The 19,537-nt window shown below is 42.1% G+C and overlaps 2 protein-coding genes across 2 annotated transcripts in view; both read right to left on the bottom strand.

Annotated features, from left to right (window-relative positions):
* The window catches only part of lamb1a (laminin, beta 1a), a 45,058-nt gene extending 38,210 nt beyond the window's left edge, over nt 1-6,848 (bottom strand). The window contains 5 exon segments of the mRNA XM_073472173.1: nt 206-279; nt 1,005-1,143; nt 3,537-3,751; nt 6,486-6,598; nt 6,778-6,848. Coding sequence (XP_073328274.1) covers nt 206-279; nt 1,005-1,143; nt 3,537-3,751; nt 6,486-6,516 — 459 coding nt within the window. The 5' untranslated portion in view covers nt 6,517-6,598; nt 6,778-6,848.
* Nucleotides 6,849-12,530: 5,682 nt separating this feature from the next.
* lamb4 (laminin, beta 4) overlaps nt 12,531-19,537 on the bottom strand; it is a 51,727-nt gene continuing 44,720 nt past the window's right edge. Inside the window, exons 29-36 of the mRNA XM_073471704.1 lie at nt 17,460-17,511; nt 17,314-17,420; nt 16,958-17,102; nt 16,369-16,576; nt 16,078-16,213; nt 15,820-15,990; nt 13,248-13,401; nt 12,531-12,670 (exon numbers count right to left, since the gene is read on the bottom strand). Of these exons, the coding sequence (XP_073327805.1) occupies nt 12,531-12,670; nt 13,248-13,401; nt 15,820-15,990; nt 16,078-16,213; nt 16,369-16,576; nt 16,958-17,102; nt 17,314-17,420; nt 17,460-17,511 (1,113 nt within the window). The remainder of the gene's footprint in view (nt 12,671-13,247; nt 13,402-15,819; nt 15,991-16,077; nt 16,214-16,368; nt 16,577-16,957; nt 17,103-17,313; nt 17,421-17,459; nt 17,512-19,537) is intronic.

The raw sequence follows: 19,537 nt of genomic DNA, 5'->3' as shown, positions 1-19,537 counted from the left end.
ATTGTGGGATTGTTTAGCAGAAAGAAGTAGACATGGTATTGACACTATACTATATTTACGCACAAATATAAACAGGAAATGATTTCAGACACAGCTAGTGTCTATAGAGGAGCCTGACCAATCAGAACAGTGTTTATATTCAGTGTAAATTTGACACTGTTGGAGTAATCAGCTCCCACACCGTGTGTACCTGTGTAGAACTCACCTTGAAAGTCATGATGAGATGTGTGAAGTGAAACTCGGCCTCCAGGTTAAGCTGGATGGTAACATTCTCCAAACCTGCAGACAGGAAAACATCAGACAGTCATGCCAATATATAACTTGAATGGCACTCAGTAGAGCGTATACCACCTCAGAGGCCCAACAGTCCCCTTTAATTAAATCGAGCCTAATCTAATATCAAACTCAAACTCAAGCCCACTCCCAACTTTGAACCACTCATAACTTCTGAATCCTCTAATTCCACTGTTCATCAGCTGGACTGGATATGATGGGGCCTCTTCCAGAGAGTGCCACCAATACATGTTAGTGATGCTAGACTATGTTGCTCACAACCCTGAGGCAGTGGCCTTGAGGAAAGCCTCAGCCAAGCAAATGAAAAGGAGGTTTTCGTCCTCCGCAGTAGAGTGGGGACTCCATTAACATTCAGAGTGATGAAGGAGCTGCGCACACACGTGGATATTGAATTCAAGTATTAATCAATGTCTAAACGGTGTGCTGTGAACGCAGCATACATCATAAAAAATAACTATCAAACAGTAGAAACACAAACAAGACTTGTTCCTGAGGCGAGTTCTTTGAGCTCTTTGGTCTAAAATGAACGGTTTGTCTCTGAGCTGATGTCCTGCTTTAATAAAGTTAACGTCAGCTGATCTGTGATCAGTTCATCAGACTCCAGCTGAACCTGAACCTGAACCAGCACGACTGACTGAGGAGGAGGAGTTCATGTCAGACCGCTCACCTCCAACTGACCTCTGACCTCTGAGCTGTGTGGTGGTTCTCACCGTTCTCAGACTGCCACCAGGTCTTCAGTCTATTTGGAGCAAATGTGGTGACGACGTTCTCGATACGATGACCACTCGTCTGATCCGTACGCTCGTCGTACTGCACTGTTGAGTCACACATGAAACACTTCTTCTCCTCCTGGTTAATGAGAGACAGAAAGGGGAGTGATGAGTGATGAGGTGAGTGAGTGATGAGTGGAGTGATGAGGGGAGTGATGAGGGGAGTGATGAGTGGAGTGATGAGGGGAGTAATCAGTGATGAGGTGAGTGATGAGTGATGAGGGGAGTGATGAGGGGAGTGATGAGTGGAGTGATGAGTGATGAGGGGAGTGATGAGTGATGAGAGGAGTGATGAGTGATGAGGGGAGTGATGAGGGGAGTGATGAGGGGAGTGATGAGTGATGAGGGGAGTGATCAGTGATGAAGTGAGTGAGTGATGAGGGGAGTGATGAGTGGAGTGATGAGTGATGAGGGGAGTGATCAGTGATGAGGTGAGTGAGTGATGAGGGGAGTGATGAGTGATGAGTGGAGTGATGAGTGGAGTGATGAGGTGAGTGAGTGATGAGGGGAGTGATGAGGGGAGTGATGAGTGATGAGGGGAGTGATGAGTGGAGTGATGAGTGATGAGGGGAGTGATGAGTGATGAGGGGAGTGATGAGTGGAGTGATGAGGGGAGTGATGAGGGGAGTGATGAAGGGAGTGATGAGTGGAGTGATGAGTGATGAGTGGAGTGATGAGGGGAGTGATCAGTGATGAGGTGAGTGAGTGATGAGGGGAGTGATGAGTGATGAGGGGAGTGATGAGTGGAGTGATGAGTGATGAGGTGAGTGAGTGATGAGTGGAGTGATGAGGGGAGTGATGAGGGGAGTGATGAGGGGAGTGATGAGTGATGAGTGGAGTGATGAGGGGAGTGATGAGTGATGAGGGGAGTGATCAGTGATGAGGTGAGTGAGTGATGAGGGGAGTGATGAGTGATGAGGGGAGTGATCAGTGATGAGGTGAGTGAGTGATGAGGGGAGTGATGAGTGATGAGGGGAGTGATGAAGGGAGTGATGAGTGGAGTGATGAGTGATGAGGGGAGTGATGAGTGATGAGTGGAGTGATGAGGGGAGTGATGAGTTATGAGGGGAGTGATGAGTGATGAGGGGAGTGATGAGGGGAGTGATGAGTGATGAGAGGAGTGATGAGGGGAGTGATGACTGATGAGGGGAGTGATGAGGGGAGTGATGACTGATGAGGGGAGTGATGAGTGATGCAACTAACTTTCTGTAAGTGTTTTCGAGCTCCATTAGAAACCTTTACTCTAGTCATGATGTAACACAGAGAAAGACCCTCTTTGATTAGAATAACAATTTAACTTCTGAAACTTTTTTTGACTTTTGAATCCTTCAGATTATTTCCAGCTTTATGTGATAACATGGTCTCAGACTTTTGGACCCACTGTAAATCTAATGTTGTTCCTCACGTCGGTTCTGTTCTGTCAGTACAGCAACACAAACTGCAGTTTTCTTCTTTAACTTTAGAATAATTTGATGGAAGATATATCCATCTTATCCTGATTGGACACCTTCAGTTTGACATCCTCTGTTTTTTCTCCACAGAAACATCTGGATACATTTCTGTCTGCTGTTACAGCTCAGTGTTTCCTTATAGGGAGGTGATTTTACACAGGAAACACACACACAGACACACACATAAACACTCACACACATAGTTTACACAAACTGACTGTCCATTCAGGTTGAAGCAGTACAGACACACTGAAGTGTTCAAATGGTAATCATCTTTGTGTGTGTGTGTGTGTGTGACTGATGCTGCCTCGGGTTTGTTAAAGAAATATGGTTGGAGTCTACATCGCTACCTACTGTTAGCAACATTAGCATGTAGCTAAGTTGTTTAGTAATGTTAGGGTACCACAACCAGGAGGTCCGAAGACGTAAATGCGATGACACAGAACAGACCTTATTGAACTGAAAGGTTAAAAATCATCACAGACAGAGTTAAAAACATTGGAACATTTTCATTGAGATCATTGTTGCAAACAGCAGAAATACAAAGTCATTCAGCAGGGAGTTGTGTTTGCAGGTGTGTGTGCTGCATTGATTAATAAAAAAAATCCTCAGAGACAGAAAAAAGGATTAAGATTTAAAGTGTTACAGGATGTTTCCTGTTTCCTGTCTGTCTGTGACTCACAGCTTCAACTCGAAAAGTTCACTGAAATCATCAAAACTAAACAGTCTGAAGCTATTCAACATGTTACTGATAAACCTGATCAGACGAGCAACAAGTACATTAGTAGTTTATTTACCTGTCTGTCGTATAGGTCAGATGTTTATTTACCTGTCTGTCGTATAGGTCAGATGTTTATTTACCCGTCTGTCGTATAGGTCAGATGTTTATTTACCTGTCTGTCGTATAGGTCAGATGTTTATTTACCCGTCTGTCGTATAGGTCAGATGTTTATTTACCTGTCTGTCGTATAGGTCAGATGTTTATTTACCCGTCTGTCGTATAGGTCAGATGTTTATTTACCTGGAGGTGGCTGACGATGCAGAATGGTTCGGGTCGCTTCAGTCCACAGGTGGAGGTGGATGACAGTTGGTGGGCTCGGCCAATCAGAAGGTCTCCTGTTGCTGGGTAACAGCTGCCCTCTGTGCACACATCACTGAGCTCCGGGAGGCTGACATCATCTTGGGCCCCGCGCACTGACACCCCAACCTCCTGAGCACAGGTAAACACCTGCAGAGCTGAGAGCAGAGGCTCTTATTGTGAAAGTCTGAACCAGAAGTTAAACATAATTCAGAGCTGAGAGCAGAGGCTCTTATTGTGAAAGTCTATACCAGAAGTTAAACATAATTCAGAGCTGAGAGCAGAGGCTCTTATTGTGAAAGTCTGAACAAGAAGTTAAACATTAGTTGTTTTTGTGGGAACAGAAACAGAGCCTGAAGAAGAAACCCTGACTTAACAAAGATGTTAACCACCGTCGATGTTAACCAAACTTGTTATCTCTGACTGCAGGTTTAGGTTTTGTCACGCCTGACTCTGTTAAGCCTGACTCTGTTTCGCCTGACTCTGTTTCGCCTGACTCTGTTACGCCTGACTCTGTTTCGCCTGACTCGGTTAAGCCTGGCTCTGTTTCGCCTGACTCGGTTAAGTCTGACTCGGTTAAGCCTGACTCGGTTAAGCCTGACTCGGTTAAGCCTGACTCGGTTAAGCCTGGCTCTGTTTCGCCTGGCTCTGTTTCGCCTGGCTCTGTTTCGCCTGGCTCTGTTTCGCCTGACTCTGTTAAGCCTGACTCTGTTTCGCCTGACTCTGTTTCGCCTGACTCTGTTTCGCCTGACTCTGTTAAGCCTGACTCTGTTTCGCCTGACTCTGTTAAGCCTGACTCTGTTAAGCCTGACTCTGTTTCGCCTGACTCTGTTAAGCCTGACTCTGTTTCGCCTGACTCTGTTTCGCCTGACTCTGTTTCGCCTGGCTCTGTTTCGCCTGACTCTGTTAAGCCTGACTCTGTTAAGCCTGACTCTGTTTCGCCTGACTCTGTTTCGCCTGACTCTGTTAAGCCTGACTCTGTTAAGCCTGACTCTGTTTCGCCTGACTCTGTTAAGCCTGACTCTGTTTCGCCTGACTCTGTTAAGCCTGACTCTGTTAAGCCTGACTCTGTTAAGCCTGACTCTGTTTCGCCTGACTCTGTTTCACCTGACTCTGTTTCACCTGACTCTGTTAAGCCTGACTCTGTTTCGCCTGACTCTGTTTCGCCTGACTCTGTTTCGCCTGACTCTGTTTCGCCTGACTCTGTTAAGCCTGACTCTGTTAAGCCTGACTCTGTTTCGCCTGACTCTGTTAAGCCTGACTCTGTTAAGCCTGACTCTGTTTCGCCTGACTCTGTTAAGCCTGACTCTGTTTCGCCTGACTCTGTTTCGCCTGACTCTGTTTCACCTGACTCTGTTTCGCCTGACTCTGTTACGCCTGACTCTGTTAAGCCTGACTCTGTTACGCCTGACTCTGTTAAACCTGCAGACGTCAGATAAAACCACACTGAGGTGTTGAAGCTGTTTTATTGACAGGTCAGTGTTAACGACACCAACAAAGAAGAGTTTTTAACACTACGTAAACAAATGTAAACAAACATAAACAAACAGATCATGATTGGTATTTCCTGTAGAGACTTTAAATTATTCTTATTGTCAGATTCTGACTGATCAGCTCAGACACTGAGGACATTGTGTGTGTGTGTGTGTGTGTGTGTGTGTGTGTGTGTGTGTATGTGTCTGTATATGTGTCTGTGTGCGTGTGTGTGTGTCTGTGTCTGTCTGTCTGTCTGTGTGTGTGTATGTGTGTGTCTGTGTGCGTGTGTGCGTGTGTCTGTGTGTATGTGTGTGTCTGTGTGTGTGTGTCTGTCTGTGTGTGTGTGTGTCTGTCTGTGTGTGTGTCTGTGTGTCTGTGTGTCTGTCTGTCTGTCTGTCTGTCTGTGTCTGTGTGTGTCTGTGTGTCTGTCTGTCTGTGTGTGTGTGTGTGTGTGTGTGTGTGTGTGTGTGTGTGTGTGTGTGTGTGTGCGTCTTATCACTGATAAGTTTCACTCACAGACGACTGATGCAGAGATTTAATCAGAGCCTGAACTAATCAATCAAACTGATCTGTGATCAAACATCAAATATTTGTCAAATCAGGAATAAAAATGTATTTAATTTGATTTAATTAATTTAATGAAGTGATGAAGAACGACTCGTTTCATCTCAAATTCTCTTCAGCACATTAATTTTGCATTTGACTCGTTTTGGATTTTAATTTTAATTTAACTTTAATTAAATAAATTTCCACATCAATAATACAGACGTGTGTGTTTGAGTGAAAACCAGGAGAATTCAACCTTTTTCTTTGACAGCTTTGTGCTTCAGAGAAAGATTATTATTACTTTTGTTATTGTTATTTTTATTATTATTATTAAGATTATTCAGATTAATCTGCAGATGACTTAATTGATTGTTTTATCTATAAAAACTGTGAAACATCTTAGTATTTATAGAATATTTGGTATATATTATGTATTATTATGACTCAGTTGACTGAGATTGACAACAATTAATCGATTGCAATTAGGTTTTTAATTGACGCCTAATCAGTTGAGCTTTAATTTAACCTAACATCAAAGTCACAGTTCAACAGTTAATTAGTTAAGAGTCACTTTTCTCTTCTTTAATCTCAGAAGTGACATAAATCAGGTTTAAATCCTCAAACTCAAACCAAACTGATCACACTCAAACAACTGCATTAAATTACATTTAATTAGGCCAAGATGTAATCAAACGTTTGATTTTAACACCTTGTCGTGATTAAGATTCAGTTTAACGGAGAAATTAAACTTTTAGTTTCCAAACAGAAGAAATCAAACTTCATTAAACTGACAGTTTCACATTTTATAAAGGAAACTGAAGATATTATGTATTAAAGTATTAAAGTAATCAAGTAATCGTGTGAACTCACCGAGCAGCACCGCGAGCTGAAGCTCCAACATGCCGAGATCCTCAGTCTGATCCTGAATCTGATCCTGAATCTGATCCTGAGTCTGATCCTCGGAGACAAAAACTGCTGCAGAGCTGAAAACCAAAGAAACCTGCACTTCAAAAACTTTCTGCGAAAACTTTTCAAACATAAAGATAATAAGACGTTTCAAACAAAAAGATAATAAAACTTGTCAAACATAAAGATAATAAAACGTTTCAAACAAAAAGATAATAAAACTTTTCAAACATAAAGATAATACAACGTTTCAAACCTTCGGACTTTGTGTTTAAACGCTTCAGTCTTTGTAATCCGCCTCCGTTCAGACCGAGTGAACCTCCTGAAAACCCGCAGACCACCAACATCTCCTCAGAGGCGGACCCCGCCTCCTCAGTCCACCGGCACCGACACCTCCGGACGACACATCCGGGCTGACATTCAAAATAAAAGTGTGTGTCTATCAGTATGATTTATTCTGCACCAACAAACAGAAACGTTCAAAATAAAAACAACATAAAAGAAGAAAATGTAAAAATGTCTGAAATCATTTTCATGAATCCACAACAGGAGAGAAATCAAAGAGAAGCTCTTTTAGTGATTTTATTATGATTGATTGGTTGATTGATTGATTGATTGATTGATTACATCACCAATCGATGTTTCTGTATGGATTGTTTATATTTCGCCTTATAAATAATGCTTTGATCATTTTTCTTTAGTTTTCATAAACAGTCAGTTATCAGTTATAAAAAAAACTCACAAACATTTCTGTTAATACGTTTCTGTTTATGGAAAAGTGATGATTCAACTGCTTTACACGCAAATTTAAAATAATTTGAAATTATTACAATTTTTGATCAATAAAATAATCAATCAAATCAACAAACACATAAAACGTGATTTTAAAGCTCTTTTTTAACACATTCTGTCCTGAACCCCACCTTCACATGCTTTTATTCTGAAAAAAATCTTACCTCACTTCCTGAGTATGACTCTTTGTGCTCCTTCAATCACCACTACATGGCCAAAAGTATGTGGTCAAGTATGTGGCTTTATGGTTCTGTGTCTCAGTGTATTTTGTCTCTCAGTGTATTTTGTGTCTTTATGTGAAACTCAGTTCAGAACTTCCTTTGAAAAACTGCTCAGATAAGAGAAACAACTGTCCACATACTTATAGTTTATTGATTTACAATCAGAAACATAACTATGAGTTTGACTGTTAAAAGTTCATCAAACTTTTTGTTTGTAATCAATATTCTTAGTTTGATCTGTAGATTGTAAAGTTCTGTATCGAAGCAAACTGGACCCGTTCAGGTTTCTTCAAACAAGTCGCTCAGAATTATTATTACAATTAACTGACGACCCCCCCCAGGCCTCCACAGACAAAGACATTCCTGACCCCCCAGACACACACACACACACACACACACACACCCCTCCCCCAAACCTCACCTGCAACAACAAAGAGGTGTGTGTGTGTGTGTGTGTGTGTGTGTGTGCGTGTGTGTGTGTGTGTGTGTGTGTGTGTGTGTGTCTGGGAATCTGACCCCCCACCTGAAACATCTGAAGACTCATTCAGAGCCCCGGTGCATTCTGGGTAATGACTGTGAACATGTGGAGGCCTGCAGACCCAAGAAGCTCTCAGCCAATCAGAGATCAGATCATCCGTCTGAGGACAAACATTAACACCCCCCCACCCCCCCACCCCGAGGCAGTCTGCAATCAAAACTCTGATCCTGTTAAGAAGTTAACACGTATAACAAGTACTTCCATGGAGGACAAGTACCACGACAAAGTTAAAGTACTACCAGAGTAAAAGTACACCAGTACAGGAGGAATGATGGAGTAAACTTTAAAGATTTGAAGTTGAATCATTAGTAGACTGATGTAGTATTAATAATAATAATAATAAGAAGAAGAAGTAACGTACACATAGTGAGTCAGTGAATATATTTCATACATTTTATAAATCAGATGTTTTTTGGTGAGAAAAGAAATTCAAACTTTTCACATCGACAGAATCAATAAAATGTTTGAGGAGAGTCTGTAAAATGTTGTGAGGTCGGTTACAGACGAGTGCTGCTGCTGTTCTCTTTAGAACCTTTATTAACATGTAGATGTTCTCCATTCAGTGTGAGCTGAATGAGCTGTTAGCAGCCCGTCTGCAGTGTACTCATGGATGTAATAGATTACTCTGATGCTGGAGACTCTCAGAGGAGTCTTTGCTCTCTGATTTCTAAGAGGATTTGTAGACGTATATTCTGGACGGACTTCAGCGATGATGATGTCATCAGGAAGTGACGTCACACTGAATCTATTTCATGTCTTCTCTCAGGAGGAGGAGGACGCACATTTGTGACTCTGCACAACCCCCTGAGGACACTTTAGTCTTTGTCCTCCTGAGTTTCACCCGGTCAAATTAACGAGGAGCTTGTTGGTCCTCACTGAATGGAGCTTCAGGCGTTTTTTAACCTCCGCAAACGATGATTCAAATTAAATGTTCAACAAATCAAATCACTCTCAGGTCACACTGGTCATTGACATGTGAACCTGCTTCATTTTAAACTTTAATTTAGGTGATATTTAGCTGGATATTGGCAGTTCCTGCCAATATCCAGCAACTTCGCACAGCCATTGAAGAGGAGTGGACCAACATCCCACAGGCCACAATCAACAACCTGATCAACTCTATGTGCAGGAGATGAGTTGCACTGCGTGAGGCAAATGGTGGTCACACCAGATACTGACCCCCCAATAAAGCAAAACTGCACATTTCAGAGTGGCCTTTTATTGTGGCCAGCCAAAGGCACACCTGTGCAATATTCATGCTGTCTAATCAGCATCTTGATATGCCACACCTGTGAGGTGGGATGGATTATCTCGGCAAAGGAGAAGTGCTCACTAACAGATTCATGAAAAATGGGAGCAAAAACAAAAGTGTTGCGTTTATATTTTTGTTCAGTGTAGTAAACAGTTGGTTAATGTCAGTCATCATCTCATCAGTCAAATGAGTTAGTAAGTATGGGTTAAGTGAGCAGCAGAAACACAGACAGGTGAGCTCAGTTAAGTTCATCACATAACTTCAAAATAAACACAAGGTGAGTTCTGGTTCTGCTCCACAGAAGATGACAGCCTACCTTCAGAGCTCCCCAACGGTTTTGTCAAAGTTGCGCCGAAAAAGCGTATTTCTTAAAAATTGGTGAATACTGTTTAAATATGGAGAAACGGGTTACTACCAGAAGTAGGACAACAATGAACAGGATAGAAAATACCTCCGGAATGACCCAAGAAAGCCGAACTGACTCTCCGGATCCTTACGCACGTGGCGACGATGGACCTGTTACACTGCTTGTATCTAACAAGCGGTATTTGTTTTAGCTTCTCATAAATCTCCCCTAGTCTACCCTTTTATTTAATTAATTAATATATTTATTTTAATGCACAGGGGTCCTCTCCCAACCTGTAAATAGTTTTTGTATACAGAAATATGTGGACTGCAGAAGAGTTTAAACTGACTTTGTAAACATATTTGACTTTTTATATGAACTGCTATCCCAATAAAAAATAAAAAAAAAATAACACAAGGCAACTTTCATGTTTGAGCATCTCTGTGCAACATTTTATTAATGTCTGAATTTATCAGACAGAAAACATTACAGAGTCCCAAACTAGAACCCTGAGGAACACCACATTCAACACATCATCAATACACTGATAAACCATTAAACTCAAAACCCAGTATTGATCCAGATTCAACACGTTAATCAATACACCGATAAACTAATAAACTCATAAACCAGTATTGATCCAGATTCAACACTTCATCAATACCCCGATAAACTATTAAACTCTAAACCAGTATTGATCCAGATTCAACACATCATCAATACACCAATAAACTATTAAACTCATAAACCAGTATTGATCCAGATTCAACACATCATCAATACACCAATAAACTATTAAACTCATAAACCAGTATTGATCCAGATTCAACACATCATCAATACACCAATAAACTATTAAACTCATAAACCAGTATTGATCCAGATTCAACAGTGTTTTAAGTCTTTAAATGGGATTTTATGTCTTAAAATGAAATATATAAAAATACCAGACTGATCCTTAAAATGGTCATGTTTGTAGTACTCAGTAGTACTTATGATGCCCTGTGTCTCAGTATGCAGTACTCAGTAGTATTTATGTGTCTTAGCATGCAGTACTCAGTAGTATTTATGTGTCTTAGCATGCAGTACTCAGTATTATTTGTGTCTCAGTATGCAGTACTCAATAGTGTTTATGTGTCTCAGTATGCAGTACTCAGTAGTATTTATGTGTCTCAGTATGCAGTACTCAATAGTATTTATGTGTCTCAGTATGCAGTACTCATTAGTATTTATGTCTCAGTATGCAGTACCCAGTAGTATTTGTGTCTCAGTATGCAGTACTCATTAGTATTTATGTCTCAGTATGCAGTACCCAGTAGTATTTGTGTCTCAGTATGCAGTACTCATTAGTATTTATGTGTCTCAGTATGCAGTACACAGTAGTTGTTGTGTGTCAGTATGCAGTACTTGATGGTATTCATGATGACCTGTGTCTCAGTATGCAGTACTCATTAGTATTTATGTGTCTCAGTATGCAGTACACAGTAGTTGTTGTGTGTCAGTATGCAGTACTTGATGGTATTCATGATGACCTGTGTCTCAGTATGCACTAGACAGTAGTATTTGTGTCTCAGTATGCAGTACACAGTAGTATTTGTGTCTCAGTATGCAGTACACAGTAGTATTTATGTGTCTCAGTATGCAGTACTCAATAGTATTTATGTGTCTCAGTATGCAGTACTCATTAGTATTTATGTCTCAGTATGCAGTACCCAGTAGTATTTGTGTCTCAGTATGCAGTACACAGTAGTATTTATGTGTCTCAGTATGCAGTACTCAATAGTATTTATGTGTCTCAGTATGCAGTACTCATTAGTATTTATGTCTCAGTATGCAGTACCCAGTAGTATTTGTGTCTCAGTATGCAGTACTCATTAGTATTTATGTCTCAGTATGCAGTACCCAGTAGTATTTGTGTCTCAGTATGCAGTACTCATTAGTATTTATGTGTCTCAGTATGCAGTACACAGTAGTTGTTGTGTGTCAGTATGCAGTACTTGATGGTATTCATGATGACCTGTGTCTCAGTATACACTAGACAGTAGTATTTATGTGTCTCAGTATGCAGTACACAGTAGTATTTATGTGTCTCAGTATGCAGTACTCATTAGTATTTATATGTCTCAGTATGCAGTACTTATTAGTATTTGTGTCTCAGTATGCAGTACTCAGTGGTATTTATGATGACCTGTGTCTCAGTATGCAGTACTCATTAGTATTTTTGTGTCTCAGTATGCAGTACACAGTAGTATTTGTGTCTCAGAATGCAGTACTCATTAGTATTTGTGTCTCAGTATGCAGTACACAGTAGTATTTGTGTCTCAGAATGCAGTACTCATTAGTATTTGTGTCTCAGAATGCAGTACTCATTAGTATTTATGTGTCTCAGTATGCAGTACACAGTAGTATTTGTGTCTCAGTATGTAGTACTCATTAGTATTTATGTGTCTCAGTATGCAGTACTCAGTAGTATTTATGCGTCTCAGTATGCAGTATTCAATAGTTTTTATGTGTCTCAGTATGCAGTATTCAATAGTATTTATGTGTCTCAGTATGCAGTATACAGTGTCTCAGTATGCAGTACTCAGTAGTATTTATGATGACCTGTGTCTCAGTATGCAGTTCTCAGTAGTATTTATGTGTCTTAGTATGCAGTATTCATTAGTACTTATGTGTCTCAGTATGCAGTACAGAGTGTCTCAGTATGCAGTATTCATTAGTATTTATGTGTCTCAGTTTGCAGTACTCAGTAGTAGTTGTGTCTCAGTATGCAGTACTCAGTAGTATTTATGATGACCTGTGTCTCAGTTTGCAGTACTCAGTAGTATTGTGTGTCTCAGTATGCAGTACTCTGTGGTATTTATGAAGTACAGCTGACGTGTACTTCGGCTCGTTTGGAGATTTCTTTTCGAAGTGAATCCACCGTCTCCAGCAACGTGGATACTTCGGCTGCTTTGTCCTCTTTGCTCCTGATCAGCTGATGGATCTTCTCCTCTAGATCTGACAACATAGAAAACAAAAGATATACTGTACTACTGTACATACTACTACTGAAGGTAATACTGCAGTACAACTGACGCTGATACTTCTGTTCCTCCCACTGTTCCTAGGGTAAGGGTTCCTACAATAACTGTCGTAAGGAGCTTTTAAAATGAAAATGTGGAATTTGACAAAATTTAACAAGATAAAGTATGAATATAGTATACTGCATTATTATAAGTATAATATAATTTAGTATTAATACTACATTAATATAATGTACTGCATTATTATAAGTATAATTTAGTATTAATACTACATTAATACAATATACTGCATTATTATAAGTATAATATAATTTAGTATTATACTACATTAATATAATATACTGCATTATTATAAGTATAATATAATTTAGTATTAATACTACATTAAAACAATATACTGCATTATTATAAGTATAACATAATTTAGTATTAATACTACATTAATATAATATACTGCATTATTATAAGTATAACATAATTTAGTATTAATACTACATTAATATAATATACTGCATTATTATAAGTATAACATAATTTAGTATTAATACTACCTTGTATCTGTCTGAGTTTGTCCTCCACCTGTCTCTTCATCCTCTCCACCTCCTCCTTGATGTTCTTCAGTCGTTCTCCAGCTCCACTCTGATCCGTCTCATTCTCACTTTTCTGCTTCAGAAGCTCAAACAGCTTCGTCACATCGTCCAGATCCTGTTGGACACAGACAGACTACTGTCACACAAACAGACAGACTACTGTCACACAAAGTGTGTAGTCTATCTATCTGTTTGTGTGTCAGTAGTCTTACTGTTTGTGTGTCAGTAGTCTATGTGTGTGTCAGTAGTCTTACTGTTTGTGTGTCAGTAGTCTATGTGTGTGTCAGTAGTCTTACTGTTTGTGTGTCAGTAGTCTGTCTGTGTGTCAGTAGTCTTACTGTTTGTGTGTCAGTAGTCTGTCTGTTTGTGTGTCAGTAGTCTTACTGTGTGTGTGTCAGTAGTCTTACTGTGTGTGTGTCAGTAGTCTGTTAGTGTGTCAGTAGTCTGTCTCTGTGTCAGTAGTCTTACTGTGTGTGTGTCAGTAGTCTGTCTCTGTGTCAGTAGTCTTACTGTCTGTGTGTCAGTAGTCTGTCTGTGTGTCAGTAGTCTGTCTGTCTGTGTGTCAGTAGTCTGTTTGTGTGTCAGTAGTCTTACTGTCTGTGTGTCAGTAGACTGTCTGTGTGTCAGTAGTCTGTTTGTGTGTCAGTAGTCTGTTTGTGTGTCAGTAGTCTTACTGTCTGTGTGTCAGTAGACTGTCTGTGTGTCAGTAGTCTGTTAGTGTGTCAGTAGTCTGTCTGTGTGTCAGTAGTCTGTCTGTGTGTCAGTAGTCTGTTTGTGTGTCAGTAGTCTGTTTGTGTGTCAGTAGTCTTACTGTCTGTGTGTCAGTAGACTGTCTGTGTGTCAGTAGTCTGTTAGTGTGTCAGTAGTCTGTCTGTGTGTCAGTAGTCTGTTAGTGTGTCAGTAGTCTGTGTGTCAGTAGTCTTACTGTCTGTGTGTCAGTAGACTGTCTGTGTGTCAGTAGTCTGTTTGTGTGTCAGTAGTCTTACTGTGTGTGTGTCAGTAGTCTTACTGTGTGTGTGTCTGTAGTCTGTCTGTGTGTCAGTAGACTGTCTGTGTGTCAGTAGTCTGTTAGTGTGTCAGTAGTCTGTGTGTCAGTAGTCTTACTGTCTGTGTGTCAGTAGACTGTCTGTGTGTCAGTAGTCTGTTTGTGTGTCAGTAGTCTTACTGTGTGTGTCAGTAGTCTTACTGTGTGTGTGTCTGTAGTCTGTCTGTGTGTCAGTAGTCTGTTTGTGTGTCAGTAGTCTTACTGTTTGTGTGTCAGTAGTCTGTCTCTGTGTCAGTAGTCTGTCTGTGTATCAGTAGTCTTACTGTTTGTGTGTCAGTAGTCTGTTTGTGTGTCAGTAGTCTGTCTGTGTGTCAGTAGTCTGTCTGTGTATCAGTAGTCTTACTGTTTGTGTGTCAGTAGTCTGTCTGTATGTGTGTGTCAGTAGTCTGTCTGTGTGTCAGTAGTCTGTCTGTGTGTCAGTAGTCTGTCTGTTTGTGTGTCAGTAGTCTGTCTGTATGTGTGTGTCAGTAGTCTGTCTGTGTGTCAGTAGTCTGTTTGTGTGTCAGTAGTCTGTTTGTGTGTCAGTAGTCTGTTTGTGTGTCAGTAGTCTTACTTTTTGTGTGTCAGTAGTCTGTCTGTGTGTCAGTAGTCTTACTGTTTGTGTGTCAGTAGTCTGTTTGTGTGTCAGTAGTCTTACTGTTTGTGTGTCAGTAGTCTGTGTGTCAGTAGTCTTACTGTTTGTGTGTCAGTAGTCTGTGTGTCAGTAGTCTTACTGTTTGTGTGTCAGTAGTCTTACTGTCTGTGTGTCAGTAGTCTTACTGTTTGTGTGTCAGTAGTCTGTCTGTGTGTCAGTAGTCTGTCTGTGTGTCAGTAGTCTTACTGTTTGTGTGTCAGTAGTCTGTTTGTGTGTCAGTAGTCTGTCTGTGTGTCAGTAGTCTTACTGTTTGTGTGTCAGTAGTCTGTTTGTGTGTCAGTAGTCTGTCTGTGTGTCAGTAGTCTTACTGTTTGTGTGTCAGTAGTCTGTTTGTGTGTCAGTAGTCTTACTGTTTGTGTGTCAGTAGTCTGTCTGTGTGTCAGTAGTCTTACTGTTTGTGTGTCAGTAGTCTGTCTGTGTGTCAGTAGTCTTACTGTCTGTGTGTCAGTAGTCTTACTGTTTGTGTGTCAGTAGTCTGTGTGTCAGTAGTCTTACTGTTTGTGTGTCAGTAGTCTGTCTGTGTGTCAGTAGTCTGTCTGTGTGTCAGTAGTCTTACTGTTTGTGTGTCAGTAGTCTTACTGTTTGTGTGTCAGTAGTCTGTTTGTGTGTCAGTAGTCTGTCTGTGTGTCAGTAGTCTTACTGTTTGTGTGTCAGTAGTCTGTTTGTGTGTCAGTAGTCTTACTGTTTGTGTGTCAGTAGTCTGTCTGTGTGTCAGTAGTCTTACTGTTTGTGTGTCAGTAGTCTGTCTGTGTGTCAGTAGTCTTACTGTTTGTGTGTCAGTAGTCTGTCTGTGTGTCAGTAGTCTTACTGTTTGTGTGTCAGTAGTCTTACTGTCTGTGTGTCAGTAGTCTTACTGTTTGTGTGTCAGTGGTGTTGTTTAACACAGTGTCTGCAGTCTCTCGGGCGTCTCTCGCCGTCAGTCGGTTCTGTTCTGTTTTCTTCTTCAGGGCTTCGATCTCGTCCTTCAGAGCTTCAGCTCGACGATCCATCAGCTTTGTTTCGATGTCATCCATTTTGTCTTTAATCTAAAAAAGGACAGAAAATGAAGCATCAGGCAGGGCTGAGGCCAGTTGACAGATATTTGAAATCTTAGAAATATTTTGGATCTTTACGTCTTGGACTCGATCTCTGGTCATGTCTCTGTCCCTGCTGACTGCTTCCAGGTCGTCGTTGGCTTTGTCCTGAGCTTTCTCTGCTTCGTAAATGTTCCTGGTGATCTCTGTCACATCAATGTTCTTTGTCCGCTCCCTAAAAACAGGAAACACAGGATTTCTCCATGAAGAGAGCCGGACTCTGTGTTTGAGTTAAAGTTCTGAGTTTGTGTTTGAGTGTAATATTTCAACGTTTCTGGTTTTGCAAAACCGACAGATGTTGAGTGTTCTGTCATGTTTTCAGACACTGACTTCAGCTCCTGAGCTTTCTGCAGCAGGTCCTGGCCCATCTTGGCATGCTCCTCTAGGTTACTCAGGTTGTCCTGGAAATTGGAGGCGTTGGACAACAGATTATTGATGTCATTGATCATTGATCGAATCTGATCAGGTGATCGTGGCAGCTGGATGTCCAGAACAGCTCGGGCCATTTTTTCGATGTCCTCTGGAGGAACCATCTCATCTGTCGGGGCCGGAAACAGGATGAATAATGTTTCAGATGTTGAAGTATAATATCAGTATTTATGTTGACTCATTAATATCGTTTAACTCATTGTTGGAACATGAAGCTATTTAACCCTTCTGATGAACGACACCTTCAGCAGCTGGAAGTCGTTCTGTTCTCACTGAGCTTTCATTCTTACTTTATCGACGGTGATGTGTTGTGTTTCTTTCTTGTGACAAATGTACTTATTGTAAGTCGCTTTGGACAAAAGCGTCTGCTAAATGCCCTAAATGTAAATTTCTGACTGGGAGCTCAGTAAGACGACATCATGAGAACCTCTCCATGTGTAAACTGACCAAAAGACTGAACCTCAATGAGAGGCAGCAGCTGAACACTGACCCATCAGATAGTCTTTGACTCGCTGGATAAGTTCCTTGGTTTTCTTCTTCTCTCTCTCGAAGGAGTCCATGTTGTCGTTGATCCGGTCCTGCAGCTCTTTGGCCTGATCTTTGGTGTCCTGAGCCGCCTGTTTGGCATCATTGATCTGACAGAAGAAACAAGAACATTTATTAAAGAGTGGAACAGTGAAGTCCTGTCCATGTTATCAACAGGGGCTGAACTTTAATCAGACTAAAAAAAAGTAGCCTGAGCTTCAGGTACTGATCGTCCTGTCTGTAATCTGTAATGTCACAAAATATTCTGTAACTGTTTGAATTTATCTGATGACATCATGCAGCAACACGTGTTGAACCTGCCTTGTTGTTGGACTCCTGCAGTCTGGACGGGAGTGTGATGAGTCGCTCCTTAGCTCTGTCTGCCATCTCTGAAGCCTTCTGACTGACAGGAACCACTCCGTCACAGTCTGGACCACCACATCTTCTCTTTCCCAGATCCAGAACACACAGAGCTCCACCACATCCTGAGCAGTCCTCCAGACCTGCTGCTCCACAGACCTGCATCAGACCACAACACAGACCTGAATCAGACCACAACACAGACCTGAATCAGACCACAACACAGACCTGAATCAGACATCCACACAGACCTGCATCAGACCACAACACAGACCTGCATCAGACCACCACACAGACCTGAATCAGACCACAACAAAGACCTGAATCAGACCACCACACAGACCTGCATCAGACCACAACACAGACCTGAATCAGACCACCACACAGACCTGCATCTGACCACAACACAGACCTGCATCAGACCACCACACTGACCTGCATCAGACCACCACACAGACCTGCATCAGACCACAACACAGACCTGAATCAGACATCCACACAGACCTGCATCAGACCACAACACAGACCTGCATCAGACCACCACACAGACCTGCATCAGACCACCACACAGACCTGCATCGGACCACAACACAGACCTGCATCGGACCACAACACAGACCTGAATCAGACCACCACACAGACCTGCATCAGACCACAACACAGACCTGAATCAGACCACCACACAGACCTGCATCAGACCACAACACAGACCTGCATCTGACCACCACAGACCTGAATCAGACGACCACACAGACCTGCATCAGACCACAACACAGACTACAACACAGACCTGCATCAGACCACAACACAGACCTGCATCTGACCACCACACAGACCTGAATCAGACCACAACACAGACCTGAATCAGACCACCACAGACCTGAATCAGACCACCACACAGACCTGCATCAGACCACAACACAGACTACAACACAGACCTGAATCAGACCACCACACAGACCTGCATCAGACCACAACACAGACTACAACACAGACCTGCATCAGACCACAACACAGACCTGCATCTGACCACAACACAGACCTGCATCAGACCACAACACAGACCTGAATCAGACCACAACAAAGACCTGAATCAGATCACCACACAGACCTGAATCAGACCACAACACAGACCTGCATCAGACCACCACACAGACCTGCATCAGACCACAACACAGACCTGAATCAGACCACAACAAAGACCTGAATCAGACCACCACACTGACCTGCATCAGACCACAACACAGACCTGCATCTGACCACAACACAGACCTGCATCAGACCACCACACTGACCTGCATCAGACCACAACACAGACCTGCATCTGACCACAACACAGACCTGCATCAGACCACCACACAGACCTGCTTCAGACCACAACACAGACCTGCATCTGACCACAACACAGACCTGCATCAGACCACCACACAGACCTGCATCAGACCACAACACAGACCTGCATCTGACCACAACACAGACCTGCATCAGACCACAACACAGACCTGAATCAGACCACAACAAAGACCTGAATCAGACCACCACACTACCTGCATCAGACCACAACACAGACCGGAATCAGACCACAACAAAGACCTGAATCAGACCACCACACTGACCTGCATCGGACCACAACACAGACCTGCATCAGACCACAACACAGACCTGCATCAGACCACAACACAGACCTGAATCAGACCACAACACAGACCTGCATCGGACCACAACACAGACCTGCATCAGACCACCACACTGACCTGCATCAGACCACAACACAGACCTGAATCAGACCACCACACTGACCTGCATCAGACCACCACACAGACCTGCATCAGACTACAACACAGACTACAACACAGACCTGAATCAGACCACCACACTGACCTGCATCAGACCACAACACAGACCTGAATCAGACCACAACACAGATCTGCATCAGACCACAACACAGACCTGCATCAGACCACAACACAGACCTGAATCAGACCACCACACTGACCTGCATCAGACCACCACACAGACCTGCATCAGACTACAACACAGACTACAACACAGACCTGAATCAGACCACCACACTGACCTGCATCGGACCACAACACAGACCTGAATCAGACCACCACAGACCTGAATCAGACCACCACACAGACCTGCATCAGACCACAACACAGACTACAACACAGACCTGAAT

The sequence above is a fragment of the Pagrus major genome, chromosome 8 (genome assembly GCF_040436345.1).
Source record: "Pagrus major chromosome 8, Pma_NU_1.0".
Taxonomy (NCBI): Eukaryota; Metazoa; Chordata; class Actinopteri; order Spariformes; family Sparidae; genus Pagrus; species Pagrus major.
The sequence above is the reverse complement of the archived record's forward strand: the minus strand, read 5'-3'. Positions and strand labels throughout refer to the sequence as shown.